The 24,369-nt window shown below is 41.6% G+C and overlaps 1 protein-coding gene across 1 annotated transcript in view; it reads left to right on the top strand.

Moving 5' to 3' along the window:
• Nucleotides 1-24,369, top strand: part of Cc2d2a (coiled-coil and C2 domain containing 2A) — an 81,633-nt gene that overhangs the window by 54,904 nt on the left and 2,360 nt on the right. Inside the window, exons 23-36 of the mRNA XM_028787820.1 lie at nt 207-299; nt 1,438-1,529; nt 4,316-4,483; nt 6,377-6,482; nt 7,992-8,101; nt 9,535-9,631; nt 10,231-10,329; nt 11,955-12,131; nt 15,505-15,708; nt 18,125-18,214; nt 19,590-19,703; nt 21,115-21,249; nt 21,798-21,920; nt 23,267-23,325. Coding sequence (XP_028643653.1) covers nt 207-299; nt 1,438-1,529; nt 4,316-4,483; nt 6,377-6,482; nt 7,992-8,101; nt 9,535-9,631; nt 10,231-10,329; nt 11,955-12,131; nt 15,505-15,708; nt 18,125-18,214; nt 19,590-19,703; nt 21,115-21,249; nt 21,798-21,920; nt 23,267-23,325 — 1,667 coding nt within the window. The remainder of the gene's footprint in view (nt 1-206; nt 300-1,437; nt 1,530-4,315; nt 4,484-6,376; nt 6,483-7,991; nt 8,102-9,534; nt 9,632-10,230; nt 10,330-11,954; nt 12,132-15,504; nt 15,709-18,124; nt 18,215-19,589; nt 19,704-21,114; nt 21,250-21,797; nt 21,921-23,266; nt 23,326-24,369) is intronic.

Here is a 24,369-nt window from a genome sequence, read left to right on the forward strand (position 1 = left end):
GTGTGAACATTTTAACTTAAATAGTGTGCAGGCATTCCATCCTACTGACTTGGAATCCTGCGTACTGTATTTGCACCAAAGGTCCGGAGGAAGGCGGGAGACTTAGAATCATGATTTATGACTTAAGCCACATTCGATAACTCCCAAGAAAAACATCAGAGAGCACTTTAAAAATCGTGACATTATGACATCCTTTTTAATTTTAGGACTATGAGAAACGATTACGAGACAGAAATGTAATTGAAACCAAGGACCACCTGGACACACACAGAGCCACAGTAGCCAAGTACCTTCAGCAAGTAAGAGAACCACTTAAAAACGATCTTTACAGGGCAAACAGCCAGGATTGTAAGATGGAAGTGCTTCTGCTTTTATAAATGCCTATGGCATCTTATGCAAGCCAGGTAGTCTCTTGGGGCTTGTTTTCCCACATATATAAATAACCGATTGACAACTATATTTACCTCTTGAATATATGAAACCACCAAGCCATGCCATGGATTGTGCTGCTGACGGCTATGCATGGATGTGATTACAAGGGACACCATTTCTGGGTCCTGTTTTTCCTGATTGTGCGCCTGTGTTGTGCTGCTTCACAACAACCATTGTGAGAAAAGCAAGAGCTTTTAATCCACCCTGAACTGCCCTTACATACTAGAAAACTAAAAATAATCCTTTTGTTTATTCTTTCCCCTTTCCCTTTTTTTGTCGTCTTCTTCAAATTATTTGTAAGAAATGCTATAGTAACCACAATGCATTCTCCCTATCTACATTATCTCCGCTATGACTTATGTACCAAAAATAATTGCTAACTGACAGCAACTAAGAGGTTCTTAATTTAAATTAGGAGGTGAATTATTCTGTATAAGTAACATGTGCTAACCAATTAAGAATTTCACTACTGGAACTCCACATGAACCATTCTGAGTAGGGGAGAGCCTAAGACTTAGTTCTCCAGAAGTGGTTGCACACGCCTTTAATCCCAGCACTCCAGAGGCAGAGTTTGAGGGCAGCCTGGTCTACAGAGTGAGTTCCAGGACAGCTTGGGCTACACAGAGAAATCCTGTCTTAAAACAAAACAAAAAAACTAAAAAAAGAATTTGTTCTCAATTGTTCATGCTTCAAGACTGCTCCTATTTTTGTATTTGTTGTTAGTGTATTCATTCAAAAAAAATATTACTCTCCTCTGTTTCAGAAACTTTTCAATCTCCTAAAAATATAACAATGAACAAAATGAAAACAACCCAAACCAACTGGTCCAACTCTGCCCTTAGGGAGTTTACAGTCTTGTGGGTGGGTGTGGGGGACTACAGGGTTTCCAGCCATAGAAGACTGGCAGGAGTTGAGGTGGGGGGAGGGAGGACTCACTCAAGAAACAGAGCCAAATGACATTTAAATAACTTGGTCACCTTTAGTAATGCTGATTTCTTCTCCCAGGTTAGAGAATCAGTGGTAAATCGCTTCCTAACTGCCAAACACCATTTTCTTCTTACTGATTTGGTAGTAGAAGAAGAAGTCCCCAATATCAGGTAAAAATAATCAAACAAAGCTACTGTTATTGCTGCTTGTGTTTTTCATCTTACTCCATTACACAGAAGATGTATGTAAGCTTTTGTCATTGTACAGTATGCATTAGAAATCTGGGTCAACCATGCCTCATGATGATGTTAGCTGAGGGACTTATACAAGGGCAGAACATCCTTGGGCCTCTCCATCATTTTCCATGAGATCTCATCCCAGCCTTTTCTACTGCCAAATCCAGCTCGGCAGCCCTTGTAGTTTCCCTTCCCAGTTAAACTACTCTGAGAGCCTCCCCTCCCTGCCTTTCTAGACTCCTAATACCAGACTTTCCCATACATCTCACATGGCGGAAGTGACTGAGATCACAACCTCTGAGGTTCTAGGATCCCAAGGGACAGCCTGGTTCTGCCACAAGGCTGAGGTGTGTGCTTGGTGAGGCCACATGGAAAAATGGTTATTTACATGGAAGTTGGCCTCTGGCTTATTTGCTTGATTCCCCATCAGCCTATTCTTCATCTCCTCTCCCTCAGGAGTGAACGTGTGGAAGTGAAGAGAAACTCCCTGTAAGGGCATCTTATGGGGCATCCATTCCATGGCCTTCCCAGTGGCCAAGCATCTGGTCTTCCGTAGACATTGTATCTTGAGGCTGAGAGATGGCTCAGCAGTTCAGAGCACTTAATGCTCTTCCAGGGAACCTAAGTTAGGTTTCCCAGGTCCACATTGGGCTCTTCATAAACACCTGTAATATCCATTACCCTCTTCTAACCTCCATGGGAACATGGACATACCCCCACACAAACACACACATTACACACAAAAATAAAATAAGCATGCAAAGGTCATTTCCTATGCATGTACATCCTCTCCCTTGTCAAGGCAAGAAAGAAGACACGGTATAATCCATAGCAGTCCCTTCAAAGTCCATCCATGTACTAAAGGCAACAGTGACCACATTAATTAATTTAATTTAATTTAATTTAATTTAATTTAATTTAATTAATTTAAGAGTCAAGCCTCTTCCCTTGGTCTAACAGCTCATTGAATGTTTGCACAGGCATAAAAGCTGCAGTTAGGACAGATGGTGATTTTTCACGCTGTTTCTTTTTCTTTCTTTTCTTTCTTTTTTTTTCTGCTTTACTTTCTGCATTAAGTTCTGAAGGCTCGGGGTATGTTCTTTCTTTTTTTAATTTTAGTTTGTTCTTGGCTTTAAATTAAAATGCTTCCATTTCTAATAGTCCCAGTCGACTATGTGCTCGTAGATAGGCTGCTTGCTAAGGAGGTATCGAAGTCCCACAAGAATGTCTTTGGTGGGGAGAAAGCACTGGCAAGGGAGAAGATGTGTCATGTCAGGCTCCCATCTTTGGGCTAGGGATGTGTGCACCAGCAGAGTGACTAGAACATGGCCCAAGTTTAGACCCTAATTCTCCTCTTACACTAAGCAGCCTTCAGTAAATCAAGGCACCTATGGAGAGTCTTTGCTTTCTTTATCTGAAAAGTATGGTAAATGTAGTTGTAAAGATTAAAGCTGTTATTGTAAGGTTGCTAGTGCTCCTCTAGATAATACAGAAGGCATTTATAAGGTACCTATTCCATGTAAGATGCTAGAGACCAAGTTTGAGCCCCTCCTGGAATCTCCCTGGGATGCTTTGTGAGAAGCACCAGTAGTGCTCAGATAGCAGCTGCAGGGTTCTCGTCCTCAGCTGGTGCATGTCACCTGCAAAGCAGGCCTGGAGAACAATCTGCTGGGCCAGGCAGGTCATTACTTAGGAGAAAGGCAAAGTACCCAGACACTACAGAAGGTGGCTGGCTATGTCCTGTGGCTGCTAATGGCACTGTCACAAATCAGCTTCTAGGCACATGGTTAAGTCTGCATTACTAGTAAGCTCCTCACAAGATTCTCTGACCTTGGTGCTTTAGTCTGCGGGCAGTGTGTATAGCACAACCTCTCAGTAAAAAGCGGAAAGGATCTCCTTTCTCCCACCACCCTTCCACTTCCATCACTCCAGCATAATCTTTCGTATCGTATCCTGGTCACTGCCATCCCAACACTTACTCATTTCAGGGCATCTAATAAGTGTGATACAAGTGCCAGGGTGCTATGCCCCCTTCTTCACTTACCCTCTCAACCACTTCAAGATGCTAGTACCCTCCTTTTACACATGATGAAGCAGACTCACACAGGTGAAATAACTTGTCACTAGGCAAAGAGCAGAGCCACGATTCACACTCAGGTCTGTATAGCCTCCGAGAGTAAGAAGCACTATCCAGGAACTTCCCAAGAAGGCCAAGAGCATTGTTGGAGTTAGTGAACAGAGGTGGCTAACAGTACTATCAGGGCTCAGGCTCAGGGGCAGTGCTCCTTCCAACAGATGCAGCTAGCTCTCTGGAGGAAGTGGCAAGACTAGCCTGACTGGGGGTTGGGGGGGGCAGGGTAAAGCTGCAACTGCTTGGCAGGAGTCGCTATAAACATTGGAGAGCACAGGGCATGCAAGAGGGGCTGGTGAACAAGGTAGAGGGCAAGACAGGATATGCAGATGGGGTGGAGGCGGGGGTTCGGACAGAGCTGACTTTGCTTCCATTAATGAGTGGCAGCTAAGAATTTTAATAAAGTATGCAATAGGTCCGCCTCCCTTTCCATCTGGCTTGGCAGAATTTTTAGATGCTTCCCACCCTCTTTCAAAGGAGAATGTCCAGGGGTCTCTAAGGGACCTTAGAGCATAGTGTAAAAGGCCATCTAATAACTTTCTAGACCTTTCTTTTCTACTGGATCCTAATGCTGTTCTATAATCATTAGCATTTTGGGCCTAAGCCTTTTCAAGCTGGCAGAACAAAAGCGACCATTGAGGCCACGGAGGAAAGGTCGGAAGAAGGTGACAGCCCAAAACCTGTCTGATGGAGACATAAAGCTGCTGGTGAACATTATCCGGGCTTACGACATCCCTGTAAGGAAACCCGTAGTGAGGTGAGAGCCCTCGGAACAGCTGAATGTGCAGAATGCAAGCCAACCTGGACCTTCTTTAATAGTTTCAGTGCAGTGGGACCTGGACACTCCTGCAAAAGCCCTCCCCCTATTGTTTCCAAGTAATATAGTCAACTTAGGCTCAAGAGTGTGGGTGTTGGGACTGTCCTGTAGAGCACAAGGACAGGAGGCATGGATGAGCTCCATGATAAACTGTGGGGATCAAGGTGGGTTCCTTGGGTCCTCCTTGTCTCTCCTACTTGCGTCTCTCTGTTTGCTTCATTCTTCTCATGTGATGGAAATAGTCCCTCATCACCTTCGCAGGAGAGAAGCTGAGTGCTAACTGGGGTCAGATGCTGACAACCCTCACCTGAAGCAAAGAGACAGGGCCTAAGAAATGGACATGAGCTGGACAGAAACATAAAAAGTGTCTGTCTGTGGCTCACCTCTGCTATCTGTTCAGACAAATGGGTGGTGGCTACCATGGTCCACCATATTGGTGGCTACCTTGGTCTACCATATTGATGACTACTGTGGTCCACTATATTGGGGCAGTGGAGAGAACATATGTATAGTGGGGTTGATTCTGAGTTTCTTATAGAGATAGAAAGATAAAGAATTGAAGTTCTTTTTGTGAGTGTCCTTGTTGGTGTAATGGAAGAAAGGAGAACTGGTCCATGTAGAGTCCGCCATTGTGAGTCCATTCACAGATGTCGTTTAACTCTTACCATTGTTACTAGGTCTGTTTTGCCGGGTGGAAAACAAGCAAAGATGGTGTACGTGGCCTGGCCCAGGTCATCCAGCACTATCAGAGTCCAGAGAGCCAAGATAGCTTGTGGCATCTTCTTTCAGATTCTCTAGGTGCTTTCTTCCTCCATCTCTCTGTCCTCTTGCCCCATTATTTTGTCCTGTTTTTCTTTTTATATTTTGTGCACATGAGCATTCCTGGCACCCATGGAGACCAGAAAATGGCATTGGATCCCCTGAAACTGTGATTACGAATGCTTGTAATCCACCATAAGGGTGCTGGATATTGAACCCAGGTCCTCTGGAAAATGAGCTAGTGCCTAATTACTGAGTCGTCTCTCCTGCCCCACATGAACTTTCTGAATGGAACCTTTGGGAGAGCGAAACCTCACTCCCATTCCGCACTCTTCTTGAGTCTCATGGGGATTCAAGAATCATGATTGATATAAAATTCACAGAAGAAAAACCTTACAAGTGTGTGGTGTGCATACACACGCGCATATGGATGCATGCACTTTTATGCTTGTGTTCAGAGGCCAGAGGAGGATGTCAGGTATCCTGCTCTTCCACCATCTACCTCAATCCTCTGAGATAAGATTGCCCACTAAACTTGGAACTAGGTTGGTGGCCAGCTAGCCCCCATCTGTCCTACTGGAGTTACAAGTACACGCACAGTCATGCCTAGCATTTTATATGGGTGCTGAGATCCAAACTCAGATTCCCATGTGTGTGTAGCATGTCCTCTTACCCACCAACATCTCTTCAGCTCCTGCCCTTTTCCTTTACTAGTTCTTCGTCCTGTTACAGGACATCTATTGATACAGTGCAAGGGAACCAGAATGAGATGGAGTCAAGATTCTGCTGCCGAGAGGGACTGGGGTTCACGAGACTAGGAATCTTTGAGAGTGGAGGAGAGGGAAAGACAGCTTTTCCTCTGCCCTCAGAGAGACATGGAGGCCTGGGAAGAGAAGGTGGGGAAGGCCTTGGTAATCCTGAGGTACTCCTGACTGGACCAGCATATACAGAGATGTCAACAAGCTTAAAGACAGTGGTCACTCTGACAGCTACCAGCACCACACATCTTAAAACAAACCAGCTGTGGACGAACATTCTTTGTCATTTCCTGCTTTCATCTGGTTTCCCTCCTAGCAAGTTCCAGCAGCCATCAAGATCTTCAAGGACTTTCAGTGAAAAGCAAACTGCTTCTCCCAGCACAAACAGCCCACTACACAATGCTGACTATCCCCTCAGCCAGGTAAGAGAACAAGGCTGGGTTTCTGTTTTAACTTCTGCTCTGTATGTCTTTAAGAATTAACTTTATAAGGGCCTTGGATATCGCTCAGTTGGTGTAGCGCTTGTCTAGCATTCATGAGGCCCTGTGTTAGATCCTTGGCATTGAGTAAACTGAGTTTGGTAGCACTGTCTATAATCCTGGCACTTGGGAGGTAGAAACAAAAGGATCAGAAGTTCCGGGTTAGGAGCTCAGCAGTTAAGCACATGTGGCTGTTTCTACGGAGGCCCTCCTCCCCCTCCTCTTCTTCCTCCTCCTCCTCTTCCTCTTCATCCTGCTCACAACTCACAACCACCTGTAACCACAGTTCCAAAGATGCGATGCCCTCTTCTGGCCTCTTCTGGGTACCAGGTATTGTTGCACATGCCTTTAAAGTTCTAGTACTCCAGAGGTGGATCTTGTTTCAAGGCCAGCCTGGCCTACAAAATGAGTTCAAGGCCAGTTGGTGTTATATGATAAAATCTTGCCTCCAAATGTCTGGAACAAAGAATAATTTTGGTGTAACACCAAAAAAAAAAAAAAAAAATTGAAAATGGCCCAGCAAGGCAATATTCCGTTTTGCAAAATGGGTGCCCTAGAACCCAAAAGAGGCTAGGGAGCACAGAGGCAATAAATTCATCTAGTTTTTGTACTAACACAATTAGTGACTGTGTCTTTTCGACACTCAGTCTTTCACAATTGGCTAGTTTTGAAAGAATCACAGAGGAAATGCAGGAGAGGGGAGGGGTCCAGCCCCAGAGGATCAAATTTCAGGAACGCAGGGGAGGCATGGCTTTCTGCAAATACTTGTTTTATCAGGTGGGGGAGATTAAAATAATGTTACTTTAAGGGGAAGATGTTTATATATTCAAACACAAACTTCAGGGTCATCTTCAGATTCATAATGAGTTTGGGCCAGCTTGGTCTGAATGAGACCCCAGTCTCCTCCAAGAAATGGAAGCCCTGGGGACATTAGAGGAGAAACTTGTCTCCTGGAAAAGATGTACAACTTTGTCAGATATCCTTGTGGAAGAGAGCTGGGACTCAGCCAGCCTTGGCCAGAGGACCAGGCCTTGGCCAGTTCTGTTTAACTGTATATACATCTTGTTTTCTATTTAAACCCTCACCTCACCTCAAGATCCCAAAGATGACCTGGGAGGTGGTCACTGGATCTTTTTTCTTCTTCCCAGTGTGACAACACTGAAGAAATCTCCCTTTTCTGGATTTCGCTATTAAAGAAAGAAAGAAAGAGAGAGGGAGGGAGGGAGGGAGGGAGGGAGGGAGGGAGGGAGGGAGGGAGGAAAGAAAAAAAGAAAGTTACCTATAAACTCCTGAACAGACTTCTTGTTTCATTTTCTTCCGAAAAATACTACTTAATAAGCATGTTCTACTTTGCCTGAGATAGAAATGTTCACATATTTGATAAACATACCTCCATCTGTCAAGAACAAAATGACTAATCAATACAGACATGGGTTTGCTTTTGACTTTCAGGTCTTAGTCCGGCCTTTTGTAGAGGTCTCTTTTCAAAGAACAATTTGCCACACAACTACAGCGGAAGGACCAAATCCCAGCTGGAATGAAGAACTTGAACTTCCATTCAGGTAAGTGGAATTCTGTGAGACGCGCGTGTAATCGTCTTGCCAGCAAGAACGCACACGCACACACATCAAGATCCTTCCGTAGGAACACGTTTATTCCCAAAAACAAAATGGTGGAAGAAGACGCCCAGGCCCGGGAAAGCACTGCTTATATACCCTTAGAGCGGTGTATTCACCTCTGATTGGCTGCTTACTCATTGCGCGCCAAAACGCCATGGGATGGGCTTTAACTTTGGCGGGCTTTTACCATGGCACATGCGCAATTTACTTGTTTACTAGGAAAAATCCCGGAAGCCAGCGCCATCTTCCAATGGCGGATTTTGCCAGCACCCGCCTCGGCTTCCTACAGAATTCCCCTCTGAAAGCTGCTGGAGTGGCTGAAATGTAACAAAGTATCAGGGTAGGGACATGGAGCCAGAGACAGTCTCTGTGCCCACAGCTGGGTCAGCTGAGTGAAGTTGCTGGGTGAGATGGCCCATGCCTTTAACCCCAGCAGGGAGGCTCAGGCAGGTGTATCTCCGTGAGTACAAGACCATCCTGATCTATGTAGCAAGTTCCAAGCCGGTCAGAGCTACGTAGTAAGATTCCTGCTTCCTTTCAGAACTTTCCTCCTGTCTCTGACTTCTTACAACCAAAAGCTTTTACTAGTGTAGTATCCAAAACAACCTAAATTAACCCTCAACTTTCACGAAGAAAAAAATGAAAACCCTTAGAGGAAAGACAGTTTAAAGGCTTCGGTGGTAGATGTTGTGTGTATTCTATGTCCCATGTGGGAGATCCTTGGAATGAAAGACAAATTGGGGTAGAATTCAGAAGTAATTAAATCAAAAGAGGGCACAGTCACTACCATCATACACAAAACAAGCAAAGGAAGATCGGATGAAGATTTTCCACCTCTGTGGTACCCCAGTCTCTAGCCCTGCTGTGGAGGGACATGTTTACACATGCACCATTGGGTCCTCGTGACCATGGTCCCGGAAAGAATTCTCCCACTCTGTATTGTTTGACTTCCATTCGGAAGAGTGAGGAATGGCAGCCGAATGCTAGTCATGGTCTAACAGGAAGTTCATGACTGCAGGTGCTCCTTCTGGACAGAGCAGCTTTGGAGCCCAGGTACTTGAAAGATAACTCTAGTGTTGTCTGGAGACCTTGTAGTCTTACACAGAGCTATGTAAGGCCCTGGCAGGAAAGTTCCTTGCAAGATTTACCATGTACAAATATATTATTTACCAGTACAGGCCAGTGTAGGATTTGGATCTGCAGAGCCCAAAGTTCAGAGCCAGTCCCACTGGAATATGTGTGTATGCCCCTGTGTGAGATATCCTTGGGATGAAAGGACTGCATGTGTTCCAACTCAGTATTTTTGAAGCATTGACACTGAGCATTCATGGCGTCTGTTTTGCCTGTTTTCATAGTCTCTTCCTGTGTTGTCACAGGGCCCCGAATGGCGACTACAGCACAACCAGCTTACAGTCAGTGAAGGATGATGTGTACATTAACATTTTTGATGAAGTGCTGTATGATATCCTGGAGGTGAGTTTCCCGTTGTAAGGGAGTCATCTGAATTCTGCATGTATATTCAGATCCCCTACACTGAGGGGGTCCAGAGCATAGGGAAAAGGATTGGTGACTGTTGGCAGTGGACTATTTCCTCTTCCACGGTTATGTCAACTGCTTCAGATATGTGGTCTTATATAATCCCAAAGTCATTCTAGGCAGAAGCTATTGAACCTCTAAATGACAATAAGAAAACTCAAGTTCAGAGAAGTGGTTTTCCAGGGATGGCAAACTATTAAACGTCTGAACCTAACCCACACACTTTCAGTGAAAATCCTGCCACTTTCCTACTGGCAAATTAATTACATGAAGGTCTAGGAGAAAGATTTAGTAGGTAAAGTGCCCACTGCCAAGCATAAGTTTGGAATCCTAGCACACATGTAAAAGCTGAGTGGGATGGTATACCCCTGCTAGACTCCAACTAGTCTGGCCGAAACAGCAATCTCCCATTCAATGGGAGATCCTGTCTCAAAGACAAAGGTGGAGAACACCTTAAGAAGCACATAGGAAAACACCTTGCCATCGAGTTCTGTTGTCCATACTTAAATAATTAGTACTTCTCATGCTTCCTTTAGGACGATCGTGAAAGAGGAAGTGGGATCCACACCCGTATTGAGAGACACTGGTTAGGATGTGTGAGAATCCCATTTAGCACCATCTATTTCCAAGCAAGGGTAAGTAACTAAAGTCAGAATCACATGCCACTACGAAACACCTCTATCTAGTCTTCCTATTACATTCTCAAAGCTGTGAAAATATATGTGCACAGAGTTGGGGAAAAATGAAGATCACCACATTAAATCATCAGCCTGCCATCACTGTTGCATGGTGTGTATACCCAACACCCCTGTTCCTATGCCTTATCAGCTAAGATGTGATGACCTGAATCTCAGAACCTTTCAGACATCTACACAGAAGTGAAGAATGTGGGACAATGTGAAAAACTGTCACAGATGACAGAAGTGAAGTGGATGGATGCAGAAAACAGTCAGGGCAGTTGACAGCCTGGCTTGTTAGGGGCATCCTATCAATATTTCTGAAAGCATGCACAATTTAAAGCATGAAAAAAAATCAATAACACAGGCATGTGTGGCAACAACACCCTTTGCAGATATAATGGTTCAACTTAATGGTTCCAGGAGGTTGGCAAGTCTTTCATGCCTTTGTAAGTCTACTGAGGTAGCCAAAGACTCTGGATTTTCTTAGTATCCCAGCATTAAGTCCATGGCATTGGGAAATTATGTGCTGCTGTGTTAACTACACAGCGTAGATGCTCCAACAGGAGACCCAAACAAAACCTCTATTTTAAGAGGCTCGGATTGGCTGTCAAGCCTAAGTTGGAATTGCAATCTTACCTAAGCCAATGGGACACTCTACAGCCATACAGGATGTGTAGTGATGTGCTTGCTGTGAGAACTACAGTCCCTCTTACAATAGTTTTAAAAGAAATAAATTAAAGGGCACAGAGTCTTACAAGTGGAGCTGCCTGTAATGGTTGACACTGTTGAATCTCAGGTTTGGAGGTTATTTGGAAATCCTTCCGCCGAATGCCCTAATGTGTGCACCTCCTTTGCATGTAGGGGCAACACCCATGCACTGACAGCTCACCCTGCAAGAACTCACTACCTCTGGAGGCAGACTTGTTAGGTGCCTACTACCTTTACAAACGTAGCTATAAAGCACAGAGAGATGGCACCGAGGAGCGAAGGCAAAAGTCCTTTTTGCAGAGCAATCATCCACACTATGGCAAATCCACACTACTAAAGTCAGGCGGGGATGCTACATCATCAGTGAAAGAAACAAGCTATATATAAGGATAATTCTGAGATGACATCAGACCTAAGCCTTGAAATGTAGTTAAGATTCTGGAAGGCAGAGAAGGAAAGCTGGAAAATCAGAAAAGGGAAGGCTGTCCGCCAAGGAGCATGCACCACAGAGCAGACACTGTTCTTAGTGCCTTTCATCTCTTAGCTTGGTTCCTGCTCACAACAGCCCTAGGAATTAGGTCCTGTTCTTTTCTTCTTACAAATGAGGCAGCTGAAGCGGTTGGAGTTTAAAACAAGAGTTGAATCCAGGAAACTTTCATAACCAGTGCACTCAAACAAAGCAAACAAAGAAAAGCAGTCAAGGAAGTATAGAATCCTTTCTGTTGAGAACGTGGGGATTCTAACCTGCATTGAGCTTAATGTTTATCTAATTCATTAGATTATGAGAAATGGACATTCCCTTTGAACTTCTGTTACCAAAAAAAAAAAAGATATATCACCACAGTGCTTACCAAGTCATGTTTTCTTCGCAGATTGACGGCACATTTAAAATAGACATTCCTCCAGTTCTCCTGGGCTATAGCAAGGAGCGAAACATTATTATGGAACGAGCTTTTGATTCTGCCCGAAGCTTGAGTGAAGGCTCCTACATCACCCTGTTTATTACCATTGAGCCTCAGTTGGTTCCTGGGGAACCAATTCGAGAAAAGGTAATGGGGTATAATCTGGAAACCCACGGGGGATGCTGAAGCCTAAGAGATGCTCACTAGGCATTTTATAAACTTTGACTGAAGTGCATCAACAGAAGTCCTCCTACTGTGATCTCCATCCATTATGCTTTAAGGCTAGGACCTAAGGTAACACTGGAACAGACACGTGTGCATTTGCCCTTCACAATCTAGCAGTTAAGGCGGTCAGCAACCCAAACTTACAGGAAAGCAAGACAAAGGGACACATGTTCTGCTTTCAGAACAATGTTTTTCCATGTGAATAAAATGAAGTATGACAATTAGAAAATCAGATTACCATTTGACACTTACTGGCAAGGATGCTAAGGAAAGTTTTCCATCTCTGACCTCAGGTCCCCAGCTGTACTAGGCATTCAATCAGTTCGCACAGTCATAAAGTCAGATGATCTTCATAGATCACAAGTTACCTTATGAAAAAGACATGTGCGTCTTAAATAGCTCCAGAAAAGCTTGTAGAAATTTCAGGCAGTATCATGTTTGGAAAGTTGACTCTTTCCTAGACACTGGGTCTCTGACTTAAAGCTGGAGAAATGAAGCTAGATTTATCTAGAGCCATAAAAGCAGTATAAGGCAGAAGTTAAACATTGACCTTTCCATTGGATACATTTACACATCTTACTGGGTATCCAAGATGGAATAGGCATTGTCTAGAAAAGGAGATGGTCTAGAAAAGGAGATGGGAAGTCTATTGTGTAACAGGTACGGTGGTGCACACGTTTAATCCCAGGAGAGGAGGTTAGGAGCAGATGCAAGTAGAACTCTGTGAGTTTGAGGCCAGCCTGCTCTACATAAGTGAGAACCTATTTCAAAATAGCAACAAAGTCTCCATGCTTCCATCATGTACAAACTTAACTTTCAAGGTACTGTGTTGTAACTTATCGTGTGAAACCTTGTTTCCAACCGTCATTAGGTCTGAAGTGGAGATGGAAAACTTAGCCCACCTCTCTTTGTTTGGTTTTCCCAGTATTACAGTCTGGTTCACAGAGAAAAATAGTAGGTCTATAGCCCACTAGCAAGGTCTATTCAGGAAAGGAAAGGGTAATGAAAAACCAAGCGTACTGAAAAACTAATCTCAGATCCTCAGGTTCATTGCTTATGCTGAGCTTCCCAAGAAAACAGAATGGATTTGTGTTAGACTATTTTCAAAAAGTGAAATATTCTGAATGTTTATCCCTAGGTATAAGCTCAGGAGAAAAACAACAAGCATGTTCACACACATACACACACACACACACACACACACACACCACACACATACACACACACAAATGCTCTCAGACCGAGGGCAGAATTCTGACATAAAACTTAGCCTGGCAACCTGTTGCTGCCTTTCATGACATATCTTTGCCCCTGTGGCTGTATACAGCATTTTCCATTGTCCTCTCCTATGACAGGCATGATATGATACGCCTACAGATGGAGGGGTAGAAAGCCCCACCTGTGATGTTCCCCACAAGCTGTTAAAGAAAGAGAGGCTCTCACCCTGAGATACCAGAGACCACAGTGGTTTTCCACTAACAGGCACTTTTTAGGTTGGCAGATTAGAACTGTCTCTCTACATTCATCCAACTCCAAATGATTTTCTATTAAAGTATTTACGAGAGCAATTTACTGACTTACTTATTGTAAGTCAGTAGCAGCCATAAAGTACTTACTTTAACAGCCTTAACTTGACATTATTTTGGTTACAAGCCTTTAAAGCTGTTGTTAATACTGTGTTTCTGTCATTTCCTTTTTATTGCCTATGGTAGATGAGTGACATGCTTAAGAAGGTACCAAGGTCTTGTTTTATAATCTAGCAGTCATCAGTCCCGCTTTCACTAGCTGCTTTTGTTTACTGCCTCCAGGGGACAGGTGCTGGGTCCCAGTGTGTGTGTGATCCTTGGCAATGAACTGTATATGTCAGTGATGCCCCCAAAGAAATCCAGCCATGTGTGCACCATGTGCAAGGCACTGGGTACAGTCTCTAGTATAGAAAAAGACAGATGCCTCTTGCTATTTCCCTTTGTCTGCAAGTGACTTCATTGACTTTGTCTGAATGTCTCCTGCATGTGGGGGGCTCAGCTTCACTTTCCATAACTGCCTCTTAGAGAAGCAGTGCAGAGCTAATGAGTATTTTTAGTCAGTTGAAGGTCGTCACAACTGACTATTCAACGGCAAGATGAACACATTCTGTTGTCTGCAAATGTTTCATTAACTGGCAGGTCAAGGAACTGAAGCACTTAAGAATTTTCTACATTGCATTCTGAATAAACCTGAGTTTGTTAGTTCCGTCCAGATTTGCTTCAGAATAAACAACTCAAATTCTTGCAATACTTGGCCTTTCCATGACACTTCTCACATCACAAACAGCACACTTCTCCTTAGCTGCTGGTGTCCTACATGCATATTAATGACTTGAGAGTGACTAGATGCCAGCATGTGCATATGAAGTGCTAGGTACAGGATGGAAAAGGTCAAATACAGGTCCTTCCTTCAAGATGCATAATGGAGCATTTGACCCCAAGAAGCTGAGACATTCTCTGCCACACTTTTGTCAGCCTGAAAGGCCAACAGTTACACTGACTCAGGATCTCTTGCTGGAGACAGTACCTGCAGATGCTTCCCTTGCATCCTCCCAGGTCTCCCCATAGTACCCTGTAGAATCTGCTCAAACTCTTCAGCTGTTTGCTTCATTCTCTTTGTTCCTCTCTAGACTACAAGTTCCATGAGATTTTCTTACTCCTTAATCCAGAGTGTCTGGAATCTTTAAGACTCTTGGGAAATATTTTTCAAACAACTACTTAAATTACAAATTTAATAAATCAGTTTAAAGGAAAAGCATAGATTCAATCATTTTTCATACCTTTAATGTTCCATAATTTTCTATTTTTCTAAAATCACAACAATATCTGACTTGACAGTTCTACTGCAGGAATCTGTACCAGTTCATATTTGACATAGGATTCTGAACGCTCTCTCCCCCTTTAGAAGACTAAATCAAAGCACACAGAAACTCTGTTGCTTTTGCTCAGCCATCAGATTAGTACTTTGGTGTTTAATTTGTACAGGTTTTTTTGTTTGTTTGTTTATTTTATTAATCTAATAGTTTTCATAAGGCTTGCCAACTCACTACTTTCTTTCAGTCTTACTGAATGTAAATTAGTATTTAAGGATTATTTTGATTCTTAAATATTAATACAAATAAATAAAGCTGGAGAGAACAATGACTTTATAAAGAATCATGTCATCATACTTCGCAAGCACAGACTCAGTTCCTAGTGTCTACGAAATCTGGATGTTTGCTTTGGTCTCCTGTAATCATATACACTCCACGAAGTATTTCTTTTTGAAGTTTGATACCCAGGAAGATGAGAAATTACTTCAAGCAACAGAGAAATTTCAAGCTGAATGTGCCTTAAAATTCCCCCATCGCCAATGCCTCACATCAGTGACTGACATGAATGGGAGAACCGTCTTTATTACACGTTATCTCAAGCCTTTAAACCCTCCGCAGGAGCTCCTTAATGTCTACCCCAGCAACCCACAGGCCACTGCGGTGAGTCTGCCACAGCCAATCAGTGCTGCATAAAAAAAAAAAACACATTGTTTTAAAACTTCAGTGTACTGCCAGGCATCTCATAATACTTAAACTAAGTACACAGAAATCGTAAGAGATCAAAGTAACGACTCAAACTGTTTTACTGCAATGAGGACTTCTTTTATTTGGGAAGTCTGAAAGTACCAGAGATGATGATAATCCTTGGTTCACTCTTTCCATAGACAATTAAGTGCTTACTATGTACTCTTGGTCTTATATTAGGTACTGAAAAATTAACATATGAAACTTTCAAAATCTTGCATAAACATAATTTAATTGTGCGTTAGGCTATACCAAAGTAACTACTCAGTATTCTACTTAATGCTATAAGCATCACTGAATTCAAAATAACAGCAGTTATTTGAGCAATATATATTTTCAATATATAACCCATCCTAATATGAACTTACACTGATACACTAGATAGATATGAACCATTCACTGGCTTCAAAATCCCATACTCACTGTAAGATTCACCATCACCTGACCTGTGAGCCATATATATGTTAAGCCAATTTTACATGAATACTATAGCCCATAACTCTTCTGAGACTATGGATAGTAAAGGGAGAAACTGTTTCTAAGTTTTTAATATGGTGAGATAGATAGATAGATAGATAGATAGATAGATAGATAGATAGATAGATGATAGATAGAGACATGCCTTCACTATATATCATTAATTTCTATAGAAAACCAAATAGGAACTTATGAATTGCTGGTTGATTGGTTGATTCCATGCCTCAGGCATTGCTCTACCACTGAGAACTGTCCTTAGTGCCCACAACAGTGATTTGTGTTCTGCTTAGCATTGTAAATGTGTATGAACTTCTCCCAGTAGAGACTGTTTAGAATGAATAAACAAAATATTTCAAATATTATTAAAGTTATGGCTAAGATAGAACCAAGAGAAAAGAAATCAAAAGGAAGAAAGCAAGAGTGCACTAGGGTGAGAACCTGAAGTAGTGTTGGATCTCAGTTTGTCTGGTAACTCATGACAACTAGACCTGGGTATTGATGAGCCACAAGGCTGAGGGAAGAAGCAAAAAAATCATGGAGATACGGCAGACAAGCAATTCCAGAATATCATCCAAAATGCTATCTAACCCAGTTGCTAATAGTGTCCTCTGAACCCGCTTGAACTGGACTCCACAGTCCACACAGCTCTCAACACTGCTGTCTTCCAAGCTCCTGATAGGATGGCCCGTTAAGCTCTGCTTACAGTATTCAAGCACTCTTCTAGTTCAGAGTCTCAAAGTCTTCCACGTCTGTACAAAATACCCACATGAGCAGATCTGTAACACAATAGCCCACTTCCTAATACCAACCTCTGACTTAGTCACTTTTATGTTGCTATGACAAAACATGACAAAGACAACTTTTATAAGAGTTTTGGGCTTTTGGTTTCAGAAGGTTAGAGTCCATGATGATAGAGTGTAAGCCTGCTGGAGGAACAGCTGAAAGCTAATATCCTGATCCATAACTAAGAGAAAGGGGGGGGGGGGCAGAGACAGAGACACAGACAGAGAGACAGACACAGAAAGACACACACAGAGAGAGGGACACAGAGAGAGAGATAGAGACAGAGAGACAGAGAGGGACAGACACAGACAGAGAGACAGAGAGAAAGACCGAGAGACAAAGAGAGACAAAGAGAGAGAGCACGCACCCTGGGAATGGTTCAGGTATTTTGAAATCTCAAACCTGCTTCCACTAACACGGCTCTAATCCTTTGCATACTGGGACCAAGTACTCAAATATATGAGCCGGTGAGAGCCATTCTCACTGAAACTACACACTGGGGTTCCAAAAATCAAACTCAGGCCATTAAGGTCAATCATCAAGTGTGCTTACCTGTTGAGCCATCTCATTGGACCTCAAATATCTAAATCCTTAAAACAAAATTCACAGAAGTATAAACATGGAAAGCCAATAACATACAATTTTCCCCCTTACAGATGAATAAACTGTGAATTATACAATGACCACACTTGACTCCAATATTCTGTCCGTTCCTAAAATGAGCCAGTGTCCCATGAAGGGATGGCTACTTTCAAGACTGAACTAAGAGAAGTGCAGTTCAAGATGATGTTACAAAGTCTTGTGTGCCAAAAACCAAGGAAATACAAATGAGAACAGAAGTGAGGGAGACAAGGACGTTTCAAAGGGACAGAGCCAGCCTCTTTGTAAGATAATACAAATAACCTCCTGCATGGCTTTAGGAGGAGATGGAGATAGTAATGTATGTAGTAAGCACCTTGTGCACATCAATTTCAAGCTCCACACATATATGAACTTCTTCTGAGAAATGAAGTGGGGATGCAGCTGTCTGCTTTCCTGGAAGTTATTTGTAAAGTTAATTTTCTTTACGCAGGAGCTGGTAGCTCGGTACGTGTCCTTGATCCCTTTCTTGCCTGATAGTGTTTCCTTTGCTGGAGTCTGTGACCTGTGGAGCACCTCTGATGTGAGTCCTCTTCCCTTGCAGCTTTACTGCCTTAACTGCACATTAGCTAAGTGGCTTGCATAATCTTCCACTGCATCATTCATGAGTTATTATAAAACCTACTTGGCCATCTGTTAGCAGGATGGGCTAAATTCTGAAATAGTTTTCTTCCTGGTTCAATTCTGTCAAACTTCAGAAGTTAAAGAAAACAGGGCTGGAGATCTAATTCAGTAGTAAACGCTTGCCTAGCACATGCAAGGACATATTAAACGTTGAATCTTAGCAACCTCCGCTCCCCCACCAAAAGCATTTTGAAGAATTATTCACACAGAGACTAAAAATAATATTTCACCTACCTTAATTCTGAACTGTCCTAATATTATATTAATAATATCACAACTTTGTTTAGAAACGGTCTAAATCTCATGCTACAATAAGAAATTGTATATTTCTCAATTTGTGGGCCTCTCAGGGTATACCATGTCAAATATATTCAGTGTGTATTTCTTACTCACTACCACATACACTGGACTAACTCATGGATCACAGGTGATATACAGCAGAGCAAACATATAGCACCCCAAGTGTTTAGTATGATTCTGGATTTCAGGTTGTCTGATGTCTCTATAAAATTTATTATACACATTTTCTTTGATGGAATGTACCTAATCGAAAAAAAAAAGTGTAGGCATACTTTAACTTTTTTGCTCTCAGTTGCATTTTGGTAACATAAGTCTAGACATTTTTAGATGTACATACTTTAGAGCCAGGAAGGATCTCTTTTTCCAGAGGATACATGAAAATATACAAAGACAAGAATAACAGAAGTGCAGAGCTGGACTAGGTGCCCACCTCAGAGGTGTTACTACCTCATCTTTGCCTCCACCTTGGCATCTGCAAGGCTGGATAAGGAAAGTACGACCATCAAAACACTGCTCTGGGATGAATCAATCACTGTAATGCACTTAGAAAAATGTTTAGCCCTCAGATACACATTAAAGTGAGAACAGAAAAAGCTACTGTTTTTATCCACTCCAATCATATTGATTCGAGATATTCACATCATCATCAGTGTTAAAGAAAACATGATGTGCACTAAAAAATCAGCATAGTAACAAAATCGGAAGTGTGAAAAATGTCTGATACTTTAAAGCACTAAATCTCAACTAACACATTACATTTTGCTTGAGATCCTAATGTGATGGGACATGCATGCCTTTAATCCCAGTAGTGGGGAGAAAGGGACTGAGGTAAGATGATTGCCAGCCTGGGCTACATAGCAAGTGTCGGACCACTCTGAATCACAAGGCAAATAAATTCTGCATGGTCAATCCACAATGAAAAAAGTCGATATAATGTTGTTATTTTGGTTTGTTTTTGTTTTTCTTTCTTACAGCAATTCCTTGATCTCCTGGCAGGGGATGAAGAAGAGCATGCAGTACTGCTATGCAATTACTTTCTGTTCCTGGGTAAGAAGGCATGGCTGGTGATGGGCAATGCGATTCCTGAGGTATGGCCACTCAGGGTGCTATTAACAAGAGTGTGGTTATCTATCTAGATGCTTTTCATGAGCACAGTTCATTTTCATGACAGTCCTTTGAACTGCTATGGAAGTGGCAGAGACACAACAGGCAGACAGAACCACGGTGGATACTACATGGAGTGGTGGTATCCATTAACAGCATACTCAGGTCCATGTATTTCAGACTATTTTGGCAAACTTGAACATTTTACCACCGACAGTCCCTACTAAGTGGTCCTTTTAATGTCCATCTGACTTCCTCCATGTTCCCTACAGTCTCAGTCTCTATTCACTGACCCTGTTTCTTTCATGGTTGCTAATTTGGGAGGAAGTAGGGAACACACCAGTTAAACACATTAGAAGGACTGTTGGCAGCTCTGTCCTGCTGTTTTGTCAACATGTTATTAGTGTAAAGACTTGGTGACTCTCAGCGTATTCCCTACCCCACTGCAAATACTAAGAGTTGGGGCACTACGAGCGATTCTGGGCCCAAGGTTAAATGTTCACCTGGATGTAGCAGCTCTTCTAAAATGGTCTTAAAAATGTCATAATGCTCTGGCATCCTTGGGGTTCATATCCCTTGAGTTACTACCTAGTACAAGGACAAGACAACGCAAGCAAGGCATGGGCCTATGTTCTAACTTCCGTGACCCTCAGCAAATTATGTCACAACTCCAAGGTTATGTGTGAACACAAGGTGAAATCATGCATCAGTGATAAATGAATGCTCACTGGAAAAAAAACAACAACAATTATATGACTATTCCAAGTAGGGAATGAAAGTCCTTCATCTCAACAGTTTGGCTCCAAATCTATGTTTATGTACCTATGTGTATCAAAGGTAAGTGACTTTATTAGGAACTGAGAAAGTATTTTTGGCATATGCAGCCTTCTGAATACTCAAATGGCAACTTTACTGGCCCTGGAAAGAGTCCCACTAATAAGAGTTCTTCAGCAAGTCTTCATATATACTGACTGGGTAACGCAATACTAGCTTTGATAACTGCAGTGTACTAGTCAAATCCAAGAGTCTTAAAACATATTTCTGTTTTTAAATCCATTAGCCATCAAATTTAGAAAGCAGAAGTTTCTATATGGAGTTGTTCTGGAGGCTGGAGAGGCGGATCTGCAGTGAAGAATACTTACTGCTCTCACAGAGGACCCAAGTTCAGTTCTCAGCACCCATACTGTAGAACTCACAGCCTATAAATCATGCTCCAGGGGATCAGTTGCCCTCCTGTAACTCCTCAAGCAGATGTCCACGCACACACGCGTGTGCATGCACACTCACACACACACACAATGTAAAACATAATCTTTTTTTAAAAGAATTCTATAAACTACTATGAACTTATTTTATAATTAATTGGAAAATATTTTAATAGCTATTTATTTTCAGGGTCCAACTGCCTATGTGCTAACTTGGGAGAAAAATTATTATTTAATATGGAATCCCTGCAGTGGACATTGTTACGGACAATTTGATACATTCTGCCCCTTGAAAAGTGTGGGCTGTTTAATTGGTCCTGATAATGTGAGTATTACCATTTCCTCTTAAATATGGTTGTTTTTAAAGCTGACCAATTTATTTACATGTTTTACATAGGTAAAGACTGTATAAATATGAGTATTTAAATGAATTCATATAAATAAGTTGGCAGAACTGGTAGAAGTGCCCACTTTAACAAGTCCTAAATTAAACTTGGTTTAGTCACCTCACCTTCAGAAGAGTACAGAAATTAAAACAAAAACAAAAGCAAAAGCAAAACAACAACAACAATAAAAACCTAACTAAAGTATTTAGACTCAGAGGATCCAATTTCTATCCTAGCTCTGTCGTGACCAAAACTTTTTAAAAAGTAGATTGTGTGTGTGTGTGTGTGTGTGTGTGTGTGTGTATGAAAAAAGACCAAGAACAACTGATGATATATCACTGATTGTAAAATTCATAGAAACTAAAAATTTAATAGGAAACTGTAGCCTGTGTGAACCTTTGCCCGATTCACTGCCTCTCCCTACTATCGCACACAGACACACTTGTGTACATACCTGCTAACATACATCCTAATGTACTTTTTTTAGATTTGGTTTAATATTCAACACCATGATTCACCATTAAGGATAAATTTTGATGTCACAAAGCCCAAGCTATGGAAATCTTTTTTTTCACGAAGCCTTCCATATCCTGGCCTGTCCAGTGTTCAGGTATAATTCTTCTATTGATACCCAAATGTGGAAAAAGAGATATGAAGCCTTTACACAAAGTAACTACGTATTTGTTGGCCCTCAATTCTACTCCTGGTTATTTAGTTTAATAAATTTATACATAAAATTTAAAACATTAGTTTTCTAATGAGACAAATTTACATGAAGAAGCATACATTCACAAATATGAAAAACCGGTATATACATTTTAGACATATTTGGAAGTTTAAATATAGGAACTATATGACTTAAATAGAATGAGAAAATACAGCTAAACTTTTATAGTGTTAAGTCACTAAATTAATTTCTTAACTGCTAAGGATGAAATCCAACTACAGGTCCAACCCACTCATAAGTATAACTTCAGAGTCTGACAAGTAGATTTCAATTTGTAAGACTGGGTATTATTAAACATGTTTGGACGGACACACACACAGACACACACACACACACACACACACTGAGTTTGTAATATAAAATACCCTTTTACCATGGCATAAAACTTTCAAACCAGTCTTATACTGCCCAAAAGAAATTCTCACCTATGACAAAGTAGTATATATGAGTTTTCACAGTAATTAAATCAAAGATACCATAAGAATTGAAATAGGGGCCAAATTATACATGATATAATACTTTACAGTAGTCAAATGATTGCCTTAATGAATCTTAGCACTGTAAAAGTGTGTTATTAGCCCTAATACAATGTAAAAAGGGAAAAAAGAAAGTTGCATGTACATAAAAATAAGTCTCAAATTTAGAAAGCATGCAAAACATGTGACTCCCTAGGAATACAGTGCTGTAGTAAAACTCTGAAACACAATGCGTTTAGGTCACGTGATCTTTACTAACTACAGTGTAAACAACGCAGGATTTGTTGATGGCCATATACTGAAGCCCGTTGCTTGTGAAGGGCTTGGCAACAGTGAGTCCTCAACATCAGTTGAATCAAAGATGATCTGAACAGAACTTCAGCTCAGTTACTTGTGTGGCAAAAGTTAAGGGAAATGCAATTGAGAGGGAATAACAGAGCACTGTCATTTATGACACTTCCTTTACTGGTTGGTTCTATACTCCTTGGCATCTCTTAGACTGTCTTTTCTTATTCATCCTCAAATTTCAGTACTTAAAGGGGGAACAGAAGTAATAATTCTTTGGTTAGTAGTGTTTGCTCCTCTTGCAGAGGACTTAGGTTTAGTTCCAGCACCCACACAGCAGCTTACAGCCATCTATAACTACAACACTAAGGGCTTTTTCTGACCTCTGTGAAATTCAAAATAAATTTAACAATGGAAGAAATGCCTATTCAAATTAAATGTAGGTGCTTACTGAACTTTCTTTTATAGCCTGAAGAGCTAATTTATCAACACACAGACAAAGCAGCTGCTGCTGAACTACAAGACAGGTAATAAAATACCCATAAATCCACAGGCGACTGACTCATCACTAGAAGCACAGTAACAAACTTAAGACTCTCAGATTGGATCAATATGATCAGGGTAGCTAAGATTTTATGTCTGCAGATAGGATGTACAGAGGTGATGCCTAAATCCTATGGCTCAAATGAAGTGTCAGCATAGACACATTGTATGACACACTGGGGTGGACATTAGTAACATGTAGTTCTCCAAAGACTAACTCAGGTTAAAGCTTAACATCCTGTAATCATGGATCTTGTTGCACACATAATAGTCCTCAGCTTAAGTATGCCTCTCATGTCCAATTAGTGGTTTGTAGGACTTCATCAGTTTGTGAAGCTAACCCATAGAGAAGGCTGGTTAAAGCCTCTGAGGCTTTGTAGTTCCACTAATGCTGTACAACTGGCCTTACTCTCCATCTCACAATATGGGAACTGAGGTTCAAAGTTATCCACGTGTTGGGCAGAGTGTTAAAGTGGGCTTCCGACACCAGATAGACCATTCCAGTTTCAACATCTGTGTTTCATTCCCACTGAATCACACTGTATGAAGAACAGTTTGTCAAATGACACAAGATTAAAGACATATTTGAGACATTATTGCTAGGAACAATTTATTCCCAATTTCTCCGTAAGTCCTTTATGTGGGATCTCCATCTAGAGCAGTGGTTCTCAGCCTTCCTAATGTTTCAACCCTTTAATATTTAATATTTCTCATGTTGAGGTGACCCCAACATAACAGTAATTTTGCTGTTATGAATCATAATGTAAATGTTTCCTGGTGGTCTTAGGTGACCTGTCAAAAGGTCATTCAATCGCCAAAGGGGTCACAACTTATAGGTTGAGAACTGCTGCTCTAGAGGAACCAATCTATTACAATCCTGAGTCTTATCTACGGCTTCAGCATACTATTGATGGACTCATTTTTAATGAGCATGACCATGATTACTTACTCAGTCCACCATAAAACCCAGTGATAATGCATTAAGTGCTAGGAAAGTGAAGCCATGGCTTCTGAACAAGGGGAAGCTG

Source organism: Grammomys surdaster, unplaced genomic scaffold (assembly GCF_004785775.1).
Source record: "Grammomys surdaster isolate TR1022 unplaced genomic scaffold, NIH_TR_1.0 125679, whole genome shotgun sequence".
NCBI lineage: Eukaryota > Metazoa > Chordata > Mammalia > Rodentia > Muridae > Grammomys > Grammomys surdaster.